The sequence below is a fragment of the Lepidothrix coronata genome, unplaced genomic scaffold, assembly GCF_001604755.1.
Source record: "Lepidothrix coronata isolate B3197 unplaced genomic scaffold, Lepidothrix_coronata-1.0 Scaffold16, whole genome shotgun sequence".
In the NCBI taxonomy this organism is placed as follows: Eukaryota; Metazoa; Chordata; class Aves; order Passeriformes; family Pipridae; genus Lepidothrix; species Lepidothrix coronata.
In genome coordinates, this window is record NW_016690196.1 from 8031477 (window position 1) to 8054817 (window position 23341).

Sequence of the window (23341 nt, forward strand, 5' to 3'; positions counted from 1 at the left end):
TAGAAAATACAACCTGCCTCATAAGCAGATTCATCCTATCTATACCTGAAATGTTATGGTCTTACCTAGAGCTGCTCTCTGAATGTGCCTCTGGGTTATCTCTCCTTTCAGACAGTCTGTAAAGGACACAAAATGCAAATAGTTAGAATTCAAAATGTCAAAAATCAATGAAGTCATTGCTTTCCCATCATTTGAAATTCCCTGTGTTGCTGGCCAATTTTAGGTTTTTTTTTTTTGTGACCCATGGGACAGGAAGTTTTCTGAGTTCTGTCCTTCTCTCTACTGCAAGTAAACAAGTAGGCACAATGCGACTCTACATATCCTAAGATTTAAATTTGTCCAGTAAGAAAAACTGAAAACTGAAAACTTTACTGTCAAGCACTTTGATAGGATAATGATCTGATGTTGCTAGATACAAAAGAAATCCAAGTGAGACTAAAAGACATAGAGAATTCCAAGTATTTTTTCAAACAGACTTACAGGCACTAACGGTGGAAAGGAGATATTAGGTCACGAGTCTGCATCTTTGCCAGTGAAAAATTGGTCCCCTACAGTCCATTTTTCCTGTTTGTCTAGCCCAGTTTTAAATATCTCACGTGCTAGAGCTTCTGTAAGTTCTACTAGTGTCCTGGTTCCAGACAGGACAGGGTTAATTTTTGCAGTAGTTGTGAGGGGGCATGGCTAGGACACATAGGTTACTCTATACCACCTCATGTCCTTGCCGGGATGGTGTGAAAGGGACTCTATTCCAGGGAGAAGGGGTTCTTTCCAGTTGAGAAAACATGGCAGAGGGAGCCAACCAGTATTGCCTGTTACCATGAATCCTTTCCTTTCTTGTATGCTGTTATTAGTAGTGTTGCTGTTAGTGTTCATTTTCTTATCTCATTGCTGTTTCCAGTAAATTGTCCTCATCTCAACCCGTGATCTTTGCCTTTTGTGCCTCCAATTCTCCTCTCCACCTGCTGCAGTGGGGAAGGGGGAGAAAGCAGGGGAGTGAGAGAAAGAGCGGTGCGTGGTTTGGAGAGTCTTGGTGGGGGCACTAAATTGGGGAGTACAGTTCCTAAACCACAACAACTACTCAGCATAAGTCACAATGTAGAGGTCATTGATTTTCAAATTAACTAAAATTTCGTTATCTCATTATTTCTAACTAGGCTTCCATGCCCCATATAATTCACCTTTACCCTTCTTTTATCAATTTTCACCCTGTTGTATGATATTGTTTCAATTTACCAATTATTCCAAACCATAATTAAATTACGACATGGGAAGCCACTATTCATAGATCTTAATGAAAACAATAAAGGAAAAACATAATGCTAAATGCACAATTTCAGCAGTGCATGTGTTCTGAGGGAGGATGGAATTATGCCTTTCAAGTTTTCAAATTAAAACCATTTCTAAGCAGAGACTTGTTCATAATCTTTACTAAGCTGTACATCTGGATACCAGGGAAAGAAAAAAAATCCGCAGGATTCACTTTTTTTTTCCCCAGACCTCTGATTATCTACATCATATTAGCATGCATTCTGAATTAAAAATATCCTTTTGCTTACAAGTGAAGACCTACAGAATAAACTAATCAGAGCAAATTAACTCATTAACAGTTGTCAAATGCTTAAACAGAGAATGTAAAAAGACATTTAGAATTCACAGGTCATGAGAATTAGACTATTCTGTGAGCACAAAAGAACCAGGACAAATTAAACTTTTTTGGGAATTATGAAAATAATTGTAAAGTATTTAGTAGCATTGTAGAAATGATATTGTATGCAATACATTACAGTGTAACAGTAAAGTTTTGCTGTTTTGAATATTTATAGAGAAACAAACAAACCAAAGCACCCTACCTACTCCTTGACTATAAAATAGATATTGCAGAGTTATATTTTTCTGCAGAGGAAGTTTTATTCTTTTTAGTTATTTTTACTTAAACCAATGAATTCTTCTGTACTTAAAGTTAGCTGTAAAATTAAGAAAAGCCTTCAGCTACTGAGAAAGAGATTAAGTGAAATAACTAACCTCATCTACCCCTGCTATAACAAACAAATAAATCCTCCACCTAAATCCCCTTAATAATTTTTACCAACAAAAGCAGTTTTAAATGATCAATGCTCACCATATTTGTGCTTTGAAAGCTTTATCAAGCAACTCAGTTGATGTCAATACTCAGTACAATGTGATTAAATGTGCTATTTATTCCCTCAAATTGCTTTTTGCTACTCTGGATATTTAGATCCTTGTATTCTATTGCACCGTATCACACAGCGTGATGTTACTCAATATTGAGCCATGAGACAGTCATGAAACAATTTGTAGTAATCTTGGGATTCATCTCAATGAATTAACTGAGGTGCCTCAGAAAGCTATCTATATATTTATCTTCATGTAAGAGCTTATAAACTCTCTTTCTTATGCACTGTGAGGTGCAAAAGGCAGCTGCCATTGTCATATGATAAAAATGGTTGTAGTAGTGAGAATATGCTGTTCATCAAGAGCCAACTGAAAAAAAGGGTGACATACAGTTCTCAATCCTGTCAATATATGGTGTTATTTCTCCTTCTTTAACCTTGCTAGACACAGATCATCAGCAATCTAAATGTTTTGCATTTCAAGTGGCAATGAGGTCAACTGAAAAAAGCAAGGCAAACAAGTCAATGAAAGTAAGATCGAACAGATAGATAACAGCTTGCCATCAGTACAAATATGTAGAAACACAAGAACATGGGGACTGTTTTTAAATGATTATAGCCAAGAGGCTTGACTTTTAATTATGTAGAATTCACTTTCAACACAGCTGGGATAGAAACCACAGAGGCTGCAAAAGTTCTGCTTCTATTGCAAGCTTTCTCAGATCAGTCAGAAGTGAAATTGTCCCAAATGCTCCTCTCCCCTTTCATTCTAGCCTTTGTACACTACTGCTCCATCCATGACATGGACCATGATGTTGCAAGAAACCTTGTCCTTCTTCAATTTGGCAGCTTTGTGAAAGAAGGAGAAGCTGGAACCAGACCACCTGTAGTCAGAGAGGAACCAAAGAAAACTTCTCTTTTGGCCAGAAAAATAAAAATCCAGCGTCAGCACTCTTCTAGCAAGAGTTTTTATTCTTTAAATAGAAACAGAAAGGTGACATTTTTCCAATTCACATAGTCCAAACTGCCTTTTCAAGGCAGCAAAAACTGAACTTCATTTTGCAGAAAACTTCCTGGGGAAAAACTGTAATTGTAACGGGAAAAGTAGCCCAAAAAGGAATTCTGATTCCGAGGACATGGTGGTATCATGAGGCACCTGACTATAATTCCATACCAAGACTTAGCCAGATATTATTTAATCTTTCAATTTGTTTTAATCCAATTTGAAATCTGACAGTTTATGTAGATTTAATTTGGAAAAAATTGGTTTTCACGTAGAAACTCTTATTTTTGACATAACCTTAAGATTCTCTGTGCATGTTTTTCATTAAAGTAATCTTGTTTTGTTTTCAGGATAAATACTTGTGGGGGAGAACGAATGTTTCTGAACTGTTCTACTTTTCTGCCTCTGAGAACATTAATGCAAGGCTTGAAATTCATAAGTGACAGAAGTAGGGGGTGATTCCAGTACTGTTGCCTGCACAGATCTTCCCATATAAACAAATGGAAGACTTCAGTCTTTAGTACTGCCAGTTCTGCAATCTTCATAAACACAAATATTTACCCAAAGAAATATGAAGAATCACATTCTCATTAAAATACCCATGTCTTCTGATTCCAACAGTATAAAGTTGTGGACAAGGTAGTGCTTAAATGTGGTTTGCAAAAATTGAATTTAAGACTTGGAGAACATCTCTCAACATATGGCTAATTATGTTTTCTGAAGTTTCACCAAACAAGAAGTTAAAAATAGGTCTATAGCTGATACCAAATTTTTTCCAGTGGAGTCATTCTTCATTTGGAGATAACGGTCCCAAGAAAATGTTGAATGCTGCAACTCTACATGTTTTGGCAAAAAAGTAGTTTTGGGGAATTTAAGAATTCACTCAGCATGCAGCCAGCTGTCATTAAGGTTGTGATAAATCTATTGTTTTTGGCCTGTGTTTCTGGACACATGTACCATCCTGAGGTATGGAAAAGAGATGAACTGGTAACACAGAAATTCAGCTTTGTGACAGGAGACAAAAGCAAGAAGGGAAACAGAGAATACTAGAAAAATGGACTAGAGAAATCTAATTAAGACTGATGTAAAGCAGAAGAAACTATCCCATACGGTGACTAAATATGAACACATAACTTGAATAATATGGCTTTAACTTCTTGTCTTTGTGTTGTTTCAGACTGTTTCAAGGATCTGAAATTATCTTCCAAATTATTACAGACAATGAATGCTTTGACCATATTGCATATGCTTCAATTGAAAAATGAGTATATTACAATTAAGAAAACAGTGATTAAAAAAAGTATTTTCATTTTGTTTGAGTCTGTATGACAGGTTTTAAAACTACTCTTACATTTTATCAGGTCCTCCATATAATACTATTATAATGTTTCAAAGGCTGCTAACTTAAAAGATAGAAGTGCTGGTCAAGTAAAGAGTACACATACAACCTTAACTCCCTTCCTTTGAGAATATTTGTTGCTATTGGTATGGATAGACCTTTAACTTGGCACAGGGTCTCTTCTGACTCAGTAATTGACAGGCTAAAGCCTTTGTCAATAACTCTTTATCCCCTGTTATTTTTTAGTATTTTTCTATTATTTTACATTTTCCAAGCCTGTGTTTATCCTAATTAGTCCTTCCATCCTGGAGATCCTGAAATCTTCACACCTCATCTAGGATGCTGTATCTCCTTCTTTCTTCATCGTGAAATCGTTTTTGATGTTACATAAAATATTAAGCTCAAAAACCTCTTATGCATCCAGGGAACCTCTGATTCCTGGAATTCACCCTCCAGGAAATTTTGGGTCCCTAACTGAGCTTTATGGTAGCAGTTGTTTCTTTTTTTTTTTTCTGTTTCTTTCCCCCAATCCCACCAGAGGGGAATGAGCAAGTGGCTGTGTGATGCTTAGTTGCCAGCTGGGGTTAAACCACTGCAGAAAATATGTGGGGGTTTTGTTTGTAATGCAATGCCCCTACATTTGCAGTTGGACCCAGCTATGAAGACCTAATTAAGACTCTGGATCTATTAAATCTGATTCATAAAGTTGAGTGCCTCCACTTGAATCAGATAAGAAGTCCTGCTGAATGAGCACAAATTAAAGCTACATATTCAGCAAATAAGCACTGAAGCAGGCTTTTACAAAGAGGGCAGTAGTCACATAAATTCCATGAGCCTTGTAGAGGTATATTTTTAACTGCATTTGAGGTCAGAGTTGTAACAGCTTACGAAGTGTTCCTGAAAGTAGGGGACATTGAACCCAAATGGAGATATTCAAGTGGAATAATTTCTCAAATGAAGAATATCAAACACAGACAGTTATTGCAAATTTTACCAGATGTGGTAGATACTTTTTAAAATCTGATGCTGAAATTGTATGAGAACACAGCCTATGACAAAAAGTATCTGATAAGAAAAATCATGGAATTAAATAAAAAAGATTCTGTTCTAACTCAAAATCATTAAGAGCAGATAAACCATTCAGCTTTTCTCTGACCCAGAGAAAGATTTGGGAAAAAATTCTTACTATTTTTCAAACTTAGTCCTTCTCCGATAGCAAAAATGTTGGCTCAGTTGGCTCTCTTAGGACAACATGTAGAGGCAAAGTAGTCTGCGTTAGCAGCACTATTTCTGATGAAAATGCTTTATTTTGGGATACATGGTTGGCCAAATCCCCATGTGATCTGACAGCTCCTCATTTTCAGAAAGCCCTTGGTGGCATAAGGGGAGAAAACACAGTATTGCAGCACTCAAGGCCTCCTGACTATAGCACATGCATTTTTAAAGGTATAAAATACAACTCTCATCAGCATCAAAAATAAATTAATGACAATATGTGAGGTAACATATTGTTAAGCATGACCTGCTGCAGCAGATTTCTGCCTTTTGTTCACTGAAGAAACACCTCCAGTGGTTTAAGATTTTACTGGCTCCCCTTTCTTCTTTTCCCTCTCCCTTCCCTTCACCCCAAAGTTTGCTGTCAAAGGTTTGCCCCACAGCAGAGGGGGTAGAAGCAAATGTCTGCCTGTGTTCTGCTTGCTCTAGCAGAGTTTGGCAGCTCAGCACAAGCATATAAGCAATTAAAGTGAGACACTATCATGGAGTCTACAATGTAGTAAACACTCTCATTTGCCTGCTGGGAAGAAACAATTGGAGACAGTAACTGCCAGCAAAGAGATGGGTCACACCATTGGAAGCAAGGTAGCTGATAGTATTTAGTAGAATTCATCAGTGGGAGACCTCAGAAAAAAACAAGAGGTTCAGAATTGGAAGCACAACCCTGACTTCCACACCAAATTCATAGTTGCAAACCACAGCCTAAGCTCAGCACATTAACAAACACACATGGAAACACACCATTTTCCCAACTTAATCTCCTTCCTTGAAGCTTAAATATCACAGATTCAAATGCATATATTTTACTATAATGTAGGATACTCCACATTTTGGGATTACTATTTAAAATATCTGACTGGGACATGCTTCCTTCCTTGCCATACTCAGTTGAGACAATAACAGTTTTTATTGAGACATTTATTACCTTCAAGCATGATCAAATTTACAGACAGCAAACTTATGAGACAGTAGCCACTGACAGTCAATTCTATAGGATGACACTGGACTTCTCAGGAAGGATTTCTTCACTGAAAGTGTGGTCAGGCATTGGGATGGGCTTCCCAGGGAGGTGGTGGAGTCACCATCCCTGGAGGTGTTCAAGAAACAACTGAATATGGCACTTAGTGCCATGGTCTAGTTAGAGAGATGGTGACTGGTCAAAGGTTGAACTCAATGATCTTGGAGGTCTTTTGCAACCTAAGTGATTCTGTGATTCACTGATTATTCCTTGAGCTACTCAATATACAGTCCTCTAAACTCTGTACCCATTTCTATGCATTTATTTCTAACCTCCACATTAAGTCTCCTTCCATTTTCCTACATGTTCTTGTTAGTTCTGGCCAGATTACATTTTTTTTTTCCTCACAAGCTGATTATTTACACTTTCTGATTGATGGTCATTCCTGTAACTGTTTATTGTTTGGCCTGCATTTCCACAGCACCCTTTATACCATATTTTTTTTTTGTACTAGCCTTTCACACACTCTGGCTGCTACAGAACAAAAAAATGCTCTGATAGGGTTAAACAGCATAGCTGTAGAGAAACTCAATTTATTTTCCTGATGACATGATTCAGGACCTCTCTCTTCCTCTAAGTACAGACCTGTCATAGGCTGCATAGGCCTTAATTGTTTGGGTATTCCCCAAGGTCCCATTCATATAAATGAGGGAAATGCTAGCATGTTCCACAACTCCCATTCACCCAAAGGCACAGGACTTCTTTCCATATGAAGCAGAACATGGCAAGTGGCTAGTGCACACAAATTCCTAACAAATCAGATACTGAACATCAGGATATCTAGGATAACCAACAGAAAACACAAAGGGGTCTGGACTTCAGTTCAACATCTCCTTGAAAGTGGAACTCAGAACCTGGATGCTTTCTGAATCTAGAAACAAATGCTTGGACCTTTATTCTATTGTCCCAAGGTTGGCTGTCACTACTTATTGCTGTCCAGGCATTTTTAGCCAAGCACGGATATGTAGCGGCAAGCATATTCCAGGACACTTCAGCACAAGGACACATCGTTTCTGGATTCTCAGTGGGGAGGGTATAGGTAGTTCAGTCAATAAAGCAGTGCTTCTGTATAACACTAGCAATGGCAGCTAGTTGCATTTCAGGAACTAAAGTGAACAGGTTCTTTTTTTTTTCCTTTTTCCTGGATAGCTCTTCTGAATTTAGGTACCTAAATTTAATTTAAGCTATACCTTAGGTGCCAGAGTGCTACTTTAGGTATTGCCCGAAGTTAACAAATATTCTGTGTATCTATCTTCATATGCTAAGAAAAACACAGAAATAATGCACATCTGGAAACTGTTGTTCTGTTGTTTATCACATGTATTTGTTCATGAATTAAATATTAAGCTGGTCCAAAAAGCATGACTGAAAAGCAATGCCATATGGGTAAGGAGTCATAATCTGTGAATTTAGTGTTCTGGATGCTCATATGACTAAATGTAGCTTATCTCTTGATTATTTCTGAGGAATTAATGTGAAGAGAAAGAATAAGGAAAATCAAGTCAGAGAAACAGCTTTGTATACAGCTCTTTTGTTTTTTAATGTCCAAATATAAGAAGCTTAAAAAAATAAATAAAGGGTCTTAAAAGTACAGACAAGCAAAGTCAAAACCAAAGAATTTTGCCCCTTCAAGTTTTAAACAGAGTGACTATATCCAAGTACAAGATGAACATAGTTATTTCCTGTTACTAATACTGCCTGCATGGCTTTGTAATTTCTATGCAACAATCCGATGTCCAGTTTCATACTGTGACATTTTTCTGGCCAAATTTGCTCAACATAAAATTGAGTATAGAGTTCCAGGCCTCACTATATACTTCAGTTTCACAGACTTTTAAAATTTTTCTATCTTTACCAAGAAATTGTCCTGGAATTTCACACTGCTGTGTAAACTTCTGGTCAGATGAGACAGAGTGATGTTAAAAACCTGACAGATATGACACAAAATTAAAAATTAAATAAATTAAAAAAATTATAGTGCTCAAGGTCATTAGATATGTTACCACATTTTGAGGGTATGTATGCAAAGGTTTCAGGGTGAAAGAAACAAGATCAGAGTAAGAATGGGTGTATGATACATTTTTAATGCTCATTTACTTGTAACATATGTACCAAACCTTTGAGAAATTACTTGGTAAAATATGTTAGATACATATTAACATCTCAGTAAAATATGAAATAGGTTCCTGCAAAGATACAGCATATATTTAGTGTTGTGCATAAGCCTAAGTCTGCTTCTTGAATTGTTCAGCAATTTAAAATGCAACCTGATTCTACATAAGTGGCACAATGATGTTATCAGCTCTGAACAGACGTCGTCATCCCTCAGTCTTAACAAAAGTGCATGAGAAAATCTTCCTAACATAGCTATTCTCTGTTGATTGCACTCCTTCTGCAACATCTATCTGTGGTGACATCACTAGTCCTACGTGATTTAGGAACTAGTTTGATTAGAAAAAAACGGCTATTGTATTTCAGTAGATGTAGGTCGGTATGCCTATACTGCAAGTCTGCATGAACGCTGTCCNGAACCACAAGATGCTATGAAAAACAAATTTGTATTTCTGTGCTCTTGAAGGGGTATCACTCTTTAACAGTACTACTCTGAATAAGCTGAGGTCAACTTATCTAGGGTTTGAAAGTTTAATTCTTCACTCTTAAAATCTCTGGCTATCCAGAAGTAAAGACACACCTGACTTAAATGCAGGACTCAAAGGAATACTAAATTGCCTGATGACACTAAATTGGGAGGAACTGCCAACTCCCTTGAGGGAAGTGAGGTCCTGCAGGAGACCTTGAAAAATTAGAGAGATGGACAACCACTTTATGAAGTTTAACAAGGACAAGAGCTGGATTATGCACCTGGGATGGGGCAATCCTGGTTGCATGTATAGACTAGGAAATGATAGGCTGGAGAGTAGCACTGTAGAAAGGGACCTGGGGGTATTGATCTATGGCAAGTTGAACATGAGTCAGCAGTGCCCTGGCAGCCAGGAGGGCCAACTGTGTCCTGGGGGGCATGAGGAAAAGCACTGCCAGACGGTCGAGGGAGGGGATTGTCTCGCTCTGCTCTGCACTGAGGTGGCCTCACATTGAATATTGTGTGCAGCTTTGGGCACCACAATATAAGAAAGATATTCAGCTCTTAGAGAGCGTCCAAAGGAAGGCAACAAAGATGGTGAAGGACCTTGAGGGGAAGCCGTATGAGGAGTGGCTGAGATCACTTGGTCTGTTCAGCCTGGACAAGAGGAGACTGAGGGGAGACCTCATTGTGATCTTCAGCATCCTCGCAGGGGGAAGTAAAGGGACAGGCACTGATCTCTTCTCTGTGGTGACCAGTGTCAGAACCTGAGGGAATGGCCTGAAGTTGTGTCAGGGGAGGTTTAGTTTGGATATTAGAAAAAGGTTCTTCACTCAGAGGGTGGATGAGCACTGGAACAGGCTCCCCAGGGAAGTGGTCACAGCACCAAGCCTGACACAGTTCAAGAAGCTCTCAGGCACAGGGTGTTACTCTTGGGATGTCCTGTGCAGACCAGGAGTTGGACTCGATGATCCTGATAGGTTCCTTCCTACTCAGCATATTCTATGATTCTATGATCAAGAAAAACCTTTTGTACTAAAGACTGTAGGATTAAAACACCAGCCCCCCCAGTACAGCATGAACTATCATCTAGCATCTTTTCTTTAAAAGAGCAAATTTAACAGGTTGACTTAAGAACAGACTCCCTAAATGCAAAATGCAGTGTAGCAATCCAGCATGACTACATGTTTTCAGTCTAAAGACAGCTTACAGGCAGAAAATCTGTTACTGAGCAGCATTTTTCAAAGTTTATAGTCATAACAGTTCATAGTCATAACAGTTCATAGCTTGATTAAATCCAATGAGCTTGGTCAATTTGTTTTAGTTATTCTAGTGAAAACCTTAAGTAAAAAGTGTTTACATGGTGTCTTCCTGAGCATAACTTTTTCCCCTGAAAATACTTCGGTTTCTAAAGAACAGAACATCATTTGTAATAATTAGAAAATGAAAATGTTTCCTACATATGTAGATTCCAATACAGATCCAAAGAAAACATTAACATCTTAGGCCTGCAGTGACTGTTGCACTAATAAGGTTCTTCTGTTTAAAGAATAGCACACCAGGGGAGCATAATAGAGCTGTTCAAATGAATTCATTCAGTTTGGTATTTTCTGAATAAGTCATTTGACAAATTGTGTTTTCTCATTCTAAGGACCCATTCAGCCTATGCACTGTCACCCTGGGGCATTGCCTATTGTTTGAAAGTAAAAACAAACATATGCAAGCTACTCTGAAACAATGGACAATATTTAGCATTGGCATTAACATATGCATTGCCCCCTGAAGCCAAAAGACTTGTACCTTCTGAAATGACTTTCCTAAGTGCTGCTGCAAAGACTATGTTATATTACCAAAGATGGTATTCTCTTCTTATAAGGAGGAGCAGAAAAAACAAAAAGGCTGTCAGAAAGCTGCTAGAGCTGCCTAGTTCTCTTGTCAGTCTGATCTCTAAAAGATCAGGTAAGACAAATCCTACAGCAGCTGGTGGTGACAGGGTAATGACATCTTTCTTTCTGTCTTCTCTGACAATTGCCCTAGCATGATCCACGCTGAAGCAGTGGCAGAACAGAAAGTTCTGTCACAGCTCCATCAATCTAGGTCTGCCTCTGAAGTGAGACAAACACTAGACCTAGACGTTTACACTGCATACAGTAAGTACAGCAGATGAACTCTCTCTCTCTTAATTTCAGAAAGACAAAGTAATGCTTTACAGTTTAGTCCTTCCTCCTTATTTGCACATCTTACTACCAGTTTTCTGGGGACTCTCATTCAGCTAAAAATATTATTTTATTATATATTGCCTAATCATAGGGTGTTAAGAATTACACTCAGCAAATATAACTGCACTACTCCAAGACAATGTGAGCCTTGCTCACATGGAAATCTGAAATTCTAAGAAAAATTCTCTTGAGTATCAAAAATATGATCTGGTAATTACAAACAAGGTAGTTAATTGATTACTTTGACTCACTATGAACACTGTGAAGAAACAAAAAAAGTCATTAACATGAACTTTCCACTGAACTGCTAACAAGAAAGAAAAATATATTCCCATCACTCTGCTTTATATTATGAGACAACTGGATGCTCCTAGGATAAGAAAATAGGTTGTGGAAGCTTGCATCACAGCACTGAGTCTGCCCCAAGAGGGTAGCCACCAGCTACCACGTTGTAGCTATCTGCCAGGCCTGTCTAAAATTCATGACATCTATTCTGCATTACAGCACCTTGAGAGAAGTTTTCCAAAAGATGCTGTGAGAGAGCATAGCATTTTTATATTGTGTTCTACAGATCCCTGGCTAATAATAATAATAATGGCCAGTCTTCACGAGCGAAGATTTGGGAAATTGGGCCATAGAAATCATGCCTGAAGCAGTAGAAAAAGAATCTTAACAGAATCAAGTTGAAAGTAAGCTACATTTCATCATGGAAGGAAGGAAATAAGTGAAAATGGAACGAGTTATAACCAAACAGAAAAATAAGATGTAGCATCCTGCAAAGCAAAGTAAATCACATTTCTACAATGGACAAACTGCAGATGGTGACAGAGTTGTTAAGAAAATAAAATCTGCAGAAACTCAGCTGTTTTTCTGTATTTTCAATTCCGTGCTTCCAAAAATCAAAATGTAATATTTAAAACATAGATTCCAAAACTGCAGTCATAATGGCATGGTGATTAGACATTTATCCAAAACAAACACACATAGGAACAATGTTTTTTCAGTATTAGGTTGCAAAACAATTGGGCCAAGAAATTAAGGAGAAAGAATCCGAAGACTGTGTCAGCCATGCTGAATGGCTTCAGCTTTAACAGCTACTGCTATTTTTGGTGGACACATAAACATTCCATTTATTACAAAACTGCTTTGAAACTGACCTGGAGATCAGAAACAGACTGAAGCTTCCAGGCACTGGGCCACACTGAATAACATCCCAGCTGGGGAATTACATCTGGGGGACTGTTTGTCCCAATAGCCTGTTTTCTCTTCTGTTTTTCTGACAGATGGCTGCAGGTTTTGCAGAGCTAATGTGCTTTGTTATATTAGTCATAAATGACATCCCTCAGAAGTAAACAACATAGTTACACACCCGAGATGAAGTATGGAAGAAATACTAATTCTGTTCCATTTTCTGATCCAACTTGTGTTCGGAGACCAAGACTGACTCTGTTAAGTGACAGAGGACAGATGCAACATATAGGCAGACTCTCAGGAGACAGGAAATCAGTGGAGGCTAATTGCATTGAGGCTTTATTTTTCCATATATCCCAGTGCAAAACAGAAGTGATGAAGCAGCAGGAAGGAAACTTTTTCTTTCTCAGAGAGCTTCCAGTCTACACTGATGTGTTCTTGTCAAATCTCCTACTTCTCATACTAAACTATGGTTTCAGCCTGTTCTAGATTCCTGATCTGGCTGTTCGTCTGGAACTTCTTGGGTACTGAACAGTCCAGCCAGGGCTCCTGGACACATAAATCTTGGTATATGCAGCAAGCATGCAGACTGACACTGAGCAGGCTTTGTAGAAGGCTCACACAGTATGTTTGACATCTACAGAATGTGCCTGATGAATTGCACAGCTTGAGCTGCACCAACTGCCCAGTTGCTGCACATCCTCAGCACATCCTGAGCATGTTAGAGTCACCACATTGCTCAGGTTTCTGTCTGTGAAAAAAATTCTGGGACCTTCAGTTTTTTTGATGCCAAACATTGATGGATGCATTAAGGCTCAGTTCTCAGGGATCTTTCCACATAAAAAACCCCCCAAACCAAACCAAACAAAAAACAACCTCTGATCAAAGAACAAGATAAATAGCAAACTCACTTGCTGTTCTTGCAGTTTTTATGTCTCTCATGACACAAAATTCAGTGTAGTATTTAAGGGCGGTATACAACACTTCCATAGGGTGAAACACTTGCTTATTAAATAAGAAAAATTCCTTGAAAGTCCACATCATACCTCTTATATCATTCCTGAAGACCATGAATGAGAAAACATGTAAAGGTAACCACATTTGAAATACAGGACAATCCTAAAATGACTGGCTGAGTGCACAACCATGAATTACTCCCAAAATCAAAAGGAAGCTGAGCAACCTTACTGATATAAAGAAAGGTGAAATTGTGAATGGAGTCAAGGAGGCAGATTTGGAGACCTCAAAGGTGGACGATATTGCAATATATTTCACACTATAAGTGATAGTATTTGTCTGTTTAAAATAATTACTACTATAGGTTATAGGTTTAGCAGGACCAAGTGCAAGCTGCTGCACGAGGGTCAGGGCAACTCCTGGTATCAATACAGGCTGGGCGATGAACAGATCAAGAGCAGCACTGCTGAGAGGGACCTAGGAGTGCTGGTGGATGAGAGGCTGGACATGAGCCGGCAATGTGCACTTGCAGCCCAAAAAGCCGATCGTGTCCTGGGCTGCATCAAAAGCAGTGTGGCCAGCAGGTCAAAGGAGGTGATTCTGCCCCTCTACTCTGCTCTTGTGAGACCCTGTCTGGAGCAGTACATCCAGCTCTGGGGTCCCTGCACAGGAAGGACATTGACCTTTTGGAGTTAGTCCAGAGGAGGAACACCAACATGATTAGAAGGATCGAGCACCTCTCTGATGAGGAAAGGCTGAGAGAATTGGGATTGTTCAGCCTGGAAAAGAGACAGCCTAGGGGTGTCCTAATTGTGGCCTTCCAGTGCCAGAAGGGAGCCTACAAGAAAGACAGAGAGGGACAAAGAGTATGTAGTGACAGTACAAGGGGGAACGGCTTCAAACTGAAGGAGAGTAGGTTTAGAATAGATATTATGAAGAAATTCTTTACTGTGAGGGTGTTAAGACACTAGAACAGGTTGCCCAGAGAAGGTGTGGATGTTTCATCCCAGAAAGTGTTTAAGGCCAGTCTAGCCAGGTTTTGAGCAACCTGTTCTAGTGAAAGGTGTCCCTGCTTTTGGCAGGGGGGTTGGAACAAGATGATCTTTAAGGTCTCTTCCTACCAAAAATATTCAATGAGTCTATGATTCTTTGTCTAATGCTTGTTGCCCTTTATCAACTAAAACAACAATAAAGAAATATATGGAAATATTTTCAGAATTTTCTTTTCAATCTGTACACAAGTAGAACTCAAACTGACCTCAGCTAGAGTTTCTCTTTGGTGAGGATTTCAAGATTTCAAATTCCATGGATTCCATTGCTGAGAACAGCAATTCATAAAAGCTACCTGAAGAATGAAATGCTGTGGAATGACATTATTGAGTTATCTGCTCATTATATCTGCATACTGAATTCATTTATTTATGAGTTGTTTGCATCTCATTTGAACCATATTTTTCTATGGCACATAACTTCTCTTCTTGAAGTTTCTCAATCCCTTTTTAAACCCGATCTTGCCATTTTTCTCCTACACTAGTCATTTCCAGTAAAATTCACTGAGCATATAGATCAGATATGAGTCTGCCTAAGTACTTGATACTTTCTGGAATTAAACTAGAACAGTGAATTAGATCAGCAGCTATGAAGTTGCAATGTTTATTTCCATAAAAGAATAAGTATCTCAGAATATTACAGTATAGAATGGAATGCATTTCAAAGCATAGTAATTTCTCTCTTATTATAGCCTTACTTTATTCATGGTTGAAACAATGTCTCTCTCTCTCTCTGAAGCTAATGTCTGACTCAGAACTATATATTAATATAAAGCAATAGGTAATACTACTAATATTAATGATCTTTAAGAAAGCAATGCATTGATTTTGATGGATTTTCTTTTCATATCGCAAATAATTTTGAGGATTTTAATTTCATTTAGATTCCATGTAAAGCGTGGAATTTTTCTTCAACAGAGAAATGCCATCCTTCCAAAATACAGACACTTCTTCAGCAAAACTTTTTAAAATGCTATTTGCTCATTCATGACTTCCCTCAATTCTTTCAGCCCATATAATCATGGCTTAAAATATGCGTAACATTCCTAAGATCAGCCTCAGGATTCTAGTTCTTAACTAACTGATTCTCCTTTTTCAAAGTAATTTATTGCCTGCATGTGAAGCTAAAACAATGCAGATATACAACATAGCCAACAGAGTGCTCTTAGACTACTTCTGCCTAAAAAACCTAACTTTGTCTTATTTCTTTTCTTATCTGTGCAAAAACGCTGCTATCAGTTCCCTTCATAAAGTTGTGCAGGTATAAAGAAAACCTTTGCAAGAAATACTCTTAGCTTGGAGTTTAAATGTAGGTCTACTTGGCTATCTCCATGGGGAGGTAGGGTGACCATAACAAAATTAATTTTTATGTATATATACATAGCATCTTGCCTATAGAGAAAAAGGTGATTAAAATTCTGGGTTTATATTAATTAGGTTTGGATTAGGTTTAACACCTACTGTGCATTCACAGAGATAACAATGTGACATACAAGACTGAACCAGAATCAATATCATCCTTAGCACTGCAATGTCTTGTCCTCGCCCTCCTCCAGTCCTCACCATTTCAGTGCAGCACCCCATTAACTGGGATATATATGAAAATTATTTGAATAATTTGCAAGAAAATTAAATGAAGAGTCTTCAATAACCGTTCTTTGCAATTCTCAGATATGCTGTCACTGAAGATCATAATTGGCTTTGGTATTCTATGATCTTGTGCACTAAACTCAAAGCCTGAAATGAGGCAGAGCAGTGCAACAGCTCAGCATTCCTGTGGGTATAGATGCACCACCAACATCATGTGCACGTAATCCACCCACCTACCCTTTTTCATTCCAAAAGTGCCTGTTTCCTCACACAGTTATTACTCCCACTTGAGTTTGCCCTTCCTCTCCCAGCTTCAATCATAATGTTAGCTGATTTCTGGACAGACTACAAACAACAACTGCTTCCCTTTGGGCATTAAATACCATTTAGTATGCTTTTTTCCTTTAGGAAATAACTAAACCTAATAGTGTTAAAAATCCCCCAAAATAGTCAGACAATTATAGGAACGAACTTGGAAATTTTTACTACTCTTAAATGCACCTAACACATAGCACATTCTTGTATACAGGCAACTTTTTTAGTGGCAAAATCCAGAATGAATACATCAGTTTAATTTACACTGAAAATAGTAGTTTTAATTCCACCAACTCACTCTGTGATCAATGTAGTAGTAGTTGGGCCTTTTTTTTGGTTACCTAATGCTTTGTGGTTTATTCAGATGAAGACTAGTCCTTACTGTCAGAGTATTTTCACATAGAATGTTTCCAGTAAAACCACCTGTTGGTAACAGCACCCTAGGAAAAAACCCTCCTGCTAACCCTGATAAGGGAGAAGTTTTGATTTTAATCTTGATGATTCTCACCATCTGGGTCCATTCAAATTGGCAATAAATTAAACTAACTTTCTCCAACTTGAGTCCGTTTCACCTGTGATGGTAGTTGGTAAGTGATCTCATCTTTACCTCAACCCACAAGCTTTTTCTTCTTACTTTTTTCCCCTGTTCTGTTGAGGAAAGGATATGAGAGAGCAGCTGGATAGCCAGCTGAGGTTGACCCATCACAATGGGCTAGGCACAATCACTCAAGTTTTTGCAAGGAGAAATTCTATACCTTCACTATTCTGAAATAAAATCCTTGGCTTCAGCATCAAATTTCCTTCACTAAGTCTCTTTCAGTAATACCAAAAGGATCTACAGTTCTTGTTAGAAACCATAATTCTCTGAAAACGATACAATACAAAAACACATGCAGTGGCACAGCATTTTTTTCCCAAGAAAAGAAACCTATTCTTTTTTGTTCTTTAGCCAGTGAAATACAGACTTTTAAAGTTCTTAATGTTGAAGAAAGGCAAAAATGTACTTTGTGTCAGTGTTGGCCCACTTTCCACTTCTTCTACATTGGTTATAGAGTTCTCATTATTTCCTGGTCTCTCAGTTATTTTTTTCCAGTTTCACTTATGTTGGTTTTCTTTATTTGTCTTTTAAAAACTAGTCTTTGGGTATGTTCTCCAGTCATACATAAACAATTCTGAATAGTTCACTCAAACAAATCCAGACATATCTACATGTTCAAACTCCATACAATTTCTCTGTCTTTTTATGGTGTATTTATGCAATATATTGACTTGCAAAAATAATTGTCCCTCAATGCTTTCACCAAAACTCTCTGTTCCTTTCTTTCAGCTTACACAGAAGTTAGTGTGATAATACAGCAAACAGGGTCACTAAAATGACCCTGACTAAGAAACACTTCCTTCTTTTTCTTCTTTTGTTTTCATTGATCAGTAAAGAAACTTTTCATCCTACAATGAAATCCACTCCCTTACTTCTAGGAGGTCATTGTGAAAAGTAAGCATAATGACAAATCTAAGACATATCTATTATTTTCCATAAAAATAATATAAAAATCTCTGTATTCTCTGTAGTGCTATTAAACATAAAAGGAGATAGAATCCAGGACTATGTGGTAGGGTAGCAAAAGGCATGCTAGCCACAATGTCTCATTTCTGATATTATAGTCACTCTACACTTGAAATCCACCTTACACCTAGACATTGTTCTCCTTAATCTTTTTATGCAAGCAGCAACATCAGCAAAAGCCTACCATGAAAATCTTATTGCAAATTTCTTTTTACAGCCCTAACTTCCTGATGTTTTTGAAATGCTAGTGTAATTGAGAAGGGGTTGGAGTATTCTGTGTACTTTTCACTGCAAAACACTAATATTTCCAAAGTCAGAATGAAGGGCTATTTATGACATAAAAGTTACAGCCAACTGCTGCTATCAGTATCTCAAAATATAATCAGACTGCATGAAATGTGCTCTATGGCCTCTGTGGTGCATAGTTTTATACTATTAAAAGTAGCTTAGAAATAACGGAAACTGATATTGATGGGATCTGTTCTTGATTGTGCACAACAAGGCAGACAGGAATGCTTAAGAAAAACTGAAACAATAATAAAAGTAAATTAAAGATCCAGTTGCAGGCTGCAGATGACTCTTATTTCTCCTACCACATTTTCAGTAAAGATTTGGCAGGCTAGTAAACTTAGCATCTTTAATGGCCTTCTGAATATGTAAGCTATGATGAAGCAGACTTAACTGAATAATTGTTTCAGGCTGCTAAACTATATAAAGTAGTGTAACTGCATTGACTAAGAAGAATAAGCCAGAAATTGTCCTACTGGATGCAAAAAATTAATAATTGTTAGGAAGTGCTTATAGGCAGATATATTAACAACTATGTTCAAAACAAAGCAGGACAGGACAAAAGGACAGATGAATAAAATGTAGTCTTTGTATTAGCCAGAGTGCAAATTTTCACATGCTGCATAATGTTACATAGAAAGAATTAAAGAAAAGACTGTAAATTATGATCATTCTCAAGCCTCAGACATTAATGTTTAAAAACCATACACAAAGTAGTGTACATCTGCATAGATCAGAATATGGAGAGCTATAAATGGATACAATATGGATGGAATTTCTTGCTTATACAGTAGGATTACAGCACGAACTAAATGAAAAGATTGTTTCTCCATTTCACTACCAAAATTAAAAAAAAAAGAGCATAACGAAATTAATTTTCAACAAAACCAAAATGTGTTTTGTGCAATTTTTCTTAGAACTTTGAGGTCATTTCTAGCTTGATTCTTAAAGTAACTTTTCAACATTCATGGGGTCTACAACTTACTACAAATACCTATATGAGGCATGTAAGTATAGTCAAGTTCAGTGCAATACTAGTAATTTGTTACATGGCTGCTTGTTTTGTTCAAGGGATCAGTTTGGGTTTTTATGTTACATATACATATGAATATGCACTTACATTTTTGTATTGCTTGTGTCTCAGATATACCTCACTGTTCCGCTTCTAACACTGAAGAACTTAACCAAAAACAAGTTTTAAAACAGATGTTTTTAATTACAGCAAAACCCATACTCTACTGCACTACAGCTATCAGAATTGTGCCTAACTTACTGAGGAAAAACCCACAGCGATTCAGTCCAAACCAAAGATTTCTTTTAGATTTTGCTGCGATCCATGGAAACAGCCTAGAGAGGCTACATCTACATTGCATTGTTACATTGTTACTGAGAGCTGCCACAGTAGATTTCTACAAATCTCAAGGGACTTGCAGACCACATAAGTCTTGTCCCAACATGACAATACAAGCGGTACATTCAGGACTGGCACGTGCCCTGCTGCTTCTTGCACTGTCTCTCACACCCTTCAAACATTTGTTCTCCCCTAAGACATTTGCAGCAGATAAAAGGTGCATTTAAGAGTTGCTGCTAGGCTCCTGTCTTTAACCAGCACAGTTGCAAATACTGAGAAAGATGTGCTTATGTGTGGCTGCTTATTGCTGGCACTGTTCCTGCTTCAGAATGGATTTCAACTTGAGCAAGAGAAAGAAGTCTGACACTCAGTGTTGGCCTTGGCTCTACCTCATTTAGGTCAAGAAATCTGTTGGGCTTAACACAGATGAGCAAATCTAGGAGAGATAATGTGGACTTCAAGATGGCAGCAGAGAAAAAAGAATCCTTTTCAGTCGGTTTAACCACGAGTTAAATGAGCTTACATGGCCACTGCAGAGACCAATAGTTGCAAGATAGATATTGAAATTCTATTTGCATGGGTCAATCTGTGGATACCCATGCACAGGTTCTGTACTGACATTTATGTTCTGGCCAGTCTGACGGAGACAAATTAATCAACTGAGAGAAGACAGGTGAATTCAAGTATCATGTCTTACAAAAGTGACCTATTGTTCAGAACACTGCTGCAGCAGGGCTCAGCACCTGATGTCTCTGCTTCTCGATCCCTTCCAAACATCATTTGTGCTGTGGTTTGAAAACACATGCCAACATGGCTGAGGCTTTCCACATATCTGGCATAACTTTAAATATACTGCATAAGGTCACTGAGGGACTTGTGGTGTACCCGAAGGTGATTGGGAGGGGAATCTGGCAGTAGTTATCTTCATGACCACAGAGAATATAATCATGGATATGGTGTAAGTACAGAGCACTTGTCAGCTGTGCTGTGAGATTTTTGTTCTTTCCCAGAAGTCAACTGCTGTTGTAAGACATGAAGTGAAGATAATGACTTCTTTTTCCGTGTCTATGCAGGTGCCACCCAAAGAGGAAGGAGACAGAAACTGAGTGCAAGGTCTGTACCACTTGCCCTGGATGCCAGAGTACCTTTAAATCTGGTCCCCCATAGCCTGCCTGTATTTGGAAGCTTGAAGAGACACGGTTCACCTGAATGTGTGCATATGGGAGGACAAGGACCTGATCTCCAAGAACTTCAGGGATAGATTAAAAAACTGTTTAACATCTGACAGAGAGCCTGGATAGCCAGTTTTAAGAAAACAAACTCCAGGCTTAGAATCAACAGAACTCAGAAATCAACTAGGAACATATCAAAGGCTGCTAGAAGAATCAGATAAGCTCTAGCTTGGGGTTGAATGTGTCCACAGGTGATTTTTGGTATTGAACAATCTGAAACTGGATGCCAAATGTCACAGAATCACAGAATATGCCGAGTTGGAAGGGACCCACAAGGATCATCGAGTCCAACTCCTGGCCCTGCACAGGACCATCCCCAGGTGTCACACCATGTGCCTGAGAGCTTCTTGAACTCTGTCAGGCTTGGTGCTGTGACCACTTCCCTGGGAAGCCTGTTCCAGTGCCCAACCACCCTCTGAGTGAAGAACCTTTTTCTAACATCCAAACTAAACCTCCCTGACACAACTTCAGGCCATTCCTTCAGGTTCTGACACTGGTCACCACGGAGAAGAGATCAGTGCCTGTCCCTTTACTTCCCCCTGTGAGGATGTTGAAGATCACAATGAGGTCTCCCCTCAGTCTTCTCTTGTCCAGTGGCTGAACAGACCAAGTGATCTCAGCCACTCCTCATACAGTTTCCCGTCAAGGTCCTTCACCATCTTTGTTGCCTTCCTTTGGACGCTCTCTAAGAGCTGAATATCTTTCTTATATTGTGGTGCCCAAAGCTGCATACAATATGCAATGTGAGGCCACCTCAGTGCAGAGCAGAGCGGGACAATCCCCTCCCTCGACAGTCTGGCAATGCTTTTCCTCATGCCCCCCAGGACACAGTTGGCCCTCCTGGCTGCCAGGGCACTGCTGACTCATATTCAACTTGCCATCCACTGGGACCCCCAGTTTTCGTGGCATTGCTTTCCAGCATCTCATTCCCCAGTCTGTACATGCATCCGGGGTTCCCCCACCCCAGATGCTGAATCCAGCACTTTCCCTTGTTGAACTTTGTACGGTTGGTGATTGCTCAGTCGTCTGACTTGTCGAGGTCTCTCTGTGGGGCCTCCCTGCCTTCAAGGGAGTCAACAGCTCCTCCCAATTTTGTATCATCTGCAAACTTTCTTAATGCCCTTCCAGTCCTTCGTCCAAGCCAATTATGAAGATGCTGAGGAGCACAGGGCCTAAGATGGAGCCCTATGGAACCCCACTAGGGACAGGTCTCCAGCCTGATGTTCCCCCATTCACTATTACTCTCTGTGCTCAACCAATGAGCCAATTGCTCACCCATCACATGGTGTGTTTATCCAGCTGCGGGCTGGGAATTTTGTCCAGAAGGATCCTGTGAGAGACAGTATTGAAAGCTTTACTGAAATCCAAAAAGATTACATCAGCTGGCTTCCCTTGATTACCTAGGTAGGTTACCTTGTCATGAAAGCAAATCAGGTCTGATAAGCAGGACTTTCCTCTCAGGAAGCCGTGCTGGCTGTGATCAATCAACCTAGCATTGTCTTGCAGGTGTTTTTCAATCCTTCCCAGAATAATCTTCTCCATTACTTTTTTCCAGGCACTGAAGTGAGACTGACAGGCCTGTAGTTTCCAGTGTCCTCCTTTTTGCCCTTCTTGAAAATCAAGACAACATTTGCTTCCAGTGTGCTAGGACATCTCTGGAATCCCAAGACTGCTCAAAAATCATCGAGAGAGGTTTTGTGATGACAATTTGAAATTAAAAAACCTCATGCTAATACCTTAATTTCTCCTTCTGATAAATTGCAGACATCCTGTCAAATAAAGAAGGGAGCTCTTTTTCACATTATGGTATTTGAAATAATCAAAACTTGTACATAAAATTATTACTGCCATCATCAGCTTACAATTTACCAGAAATCTTAGCAATGCATTGACTATTTTCTTTTAGAAAATAGAATCTCTTCCCATATCTTTTGAATGCTGTGATTTCATAAACTAAAAGGCAAAATGAGGTTAAAATATACTCACTTATTTTACTTCTCACTTCATTTAGCTTTTCTCCAAGGCATTTAATTTCAGCAAACCTGTCAATGCAAGGATAATGATACAGAATTATTCTAAAGAACAACTAGTGAAACTAGTCGATCACAATAAAATACTGAATTACTCAGTACTAATTTTTGATTAGTAAGTAGAAGTAATTGGAAACAATTTTCCATTAGAAAGATTATCCGGTCCAAGAGAAACCTTTCTGAAAGAAACCATGCAACAGATAAGTT

General features: G+C 38.6%; 1 protein-coding gene across 9 annotated transcripts in view; it reads right to left on the bottom strand.

The window, feature by feature from the left end:
- Positions 1 to 23341, bottom strand: part of KIF6 (kinesin family member 6) — a 163770-nt gene that overhangs the window by 38412 nt on the left and 102017 nt on the right. For 8 of the 9 annotated variants that reach the window (XR_001873445.1, XR_001873447.1, XR_001873446.1 and 5 more), the window contains 2 exons: positions 23091 to 23146; positions 66 to 116 (listed from right to left, as the gene is read on the bottom strand). Coding sequence is in view for 5 of the 9 variants with exons in the window: in XM_017806658.1 (XP_017662147.1) it covers positions 66 to 116; positions 23091 to 23146 (107 nt within the window). In the remaining 4 variants the exon portion in view is untranslated. Of the gene's footprint in view, positions 1 to 65; positions 117 to 22517; positions 22774 to 23090; positions 23147 to 23341 lie in introns of those variants that run through there. The other variant, XR_001873448.1, reaches the window with a different exon arrangement.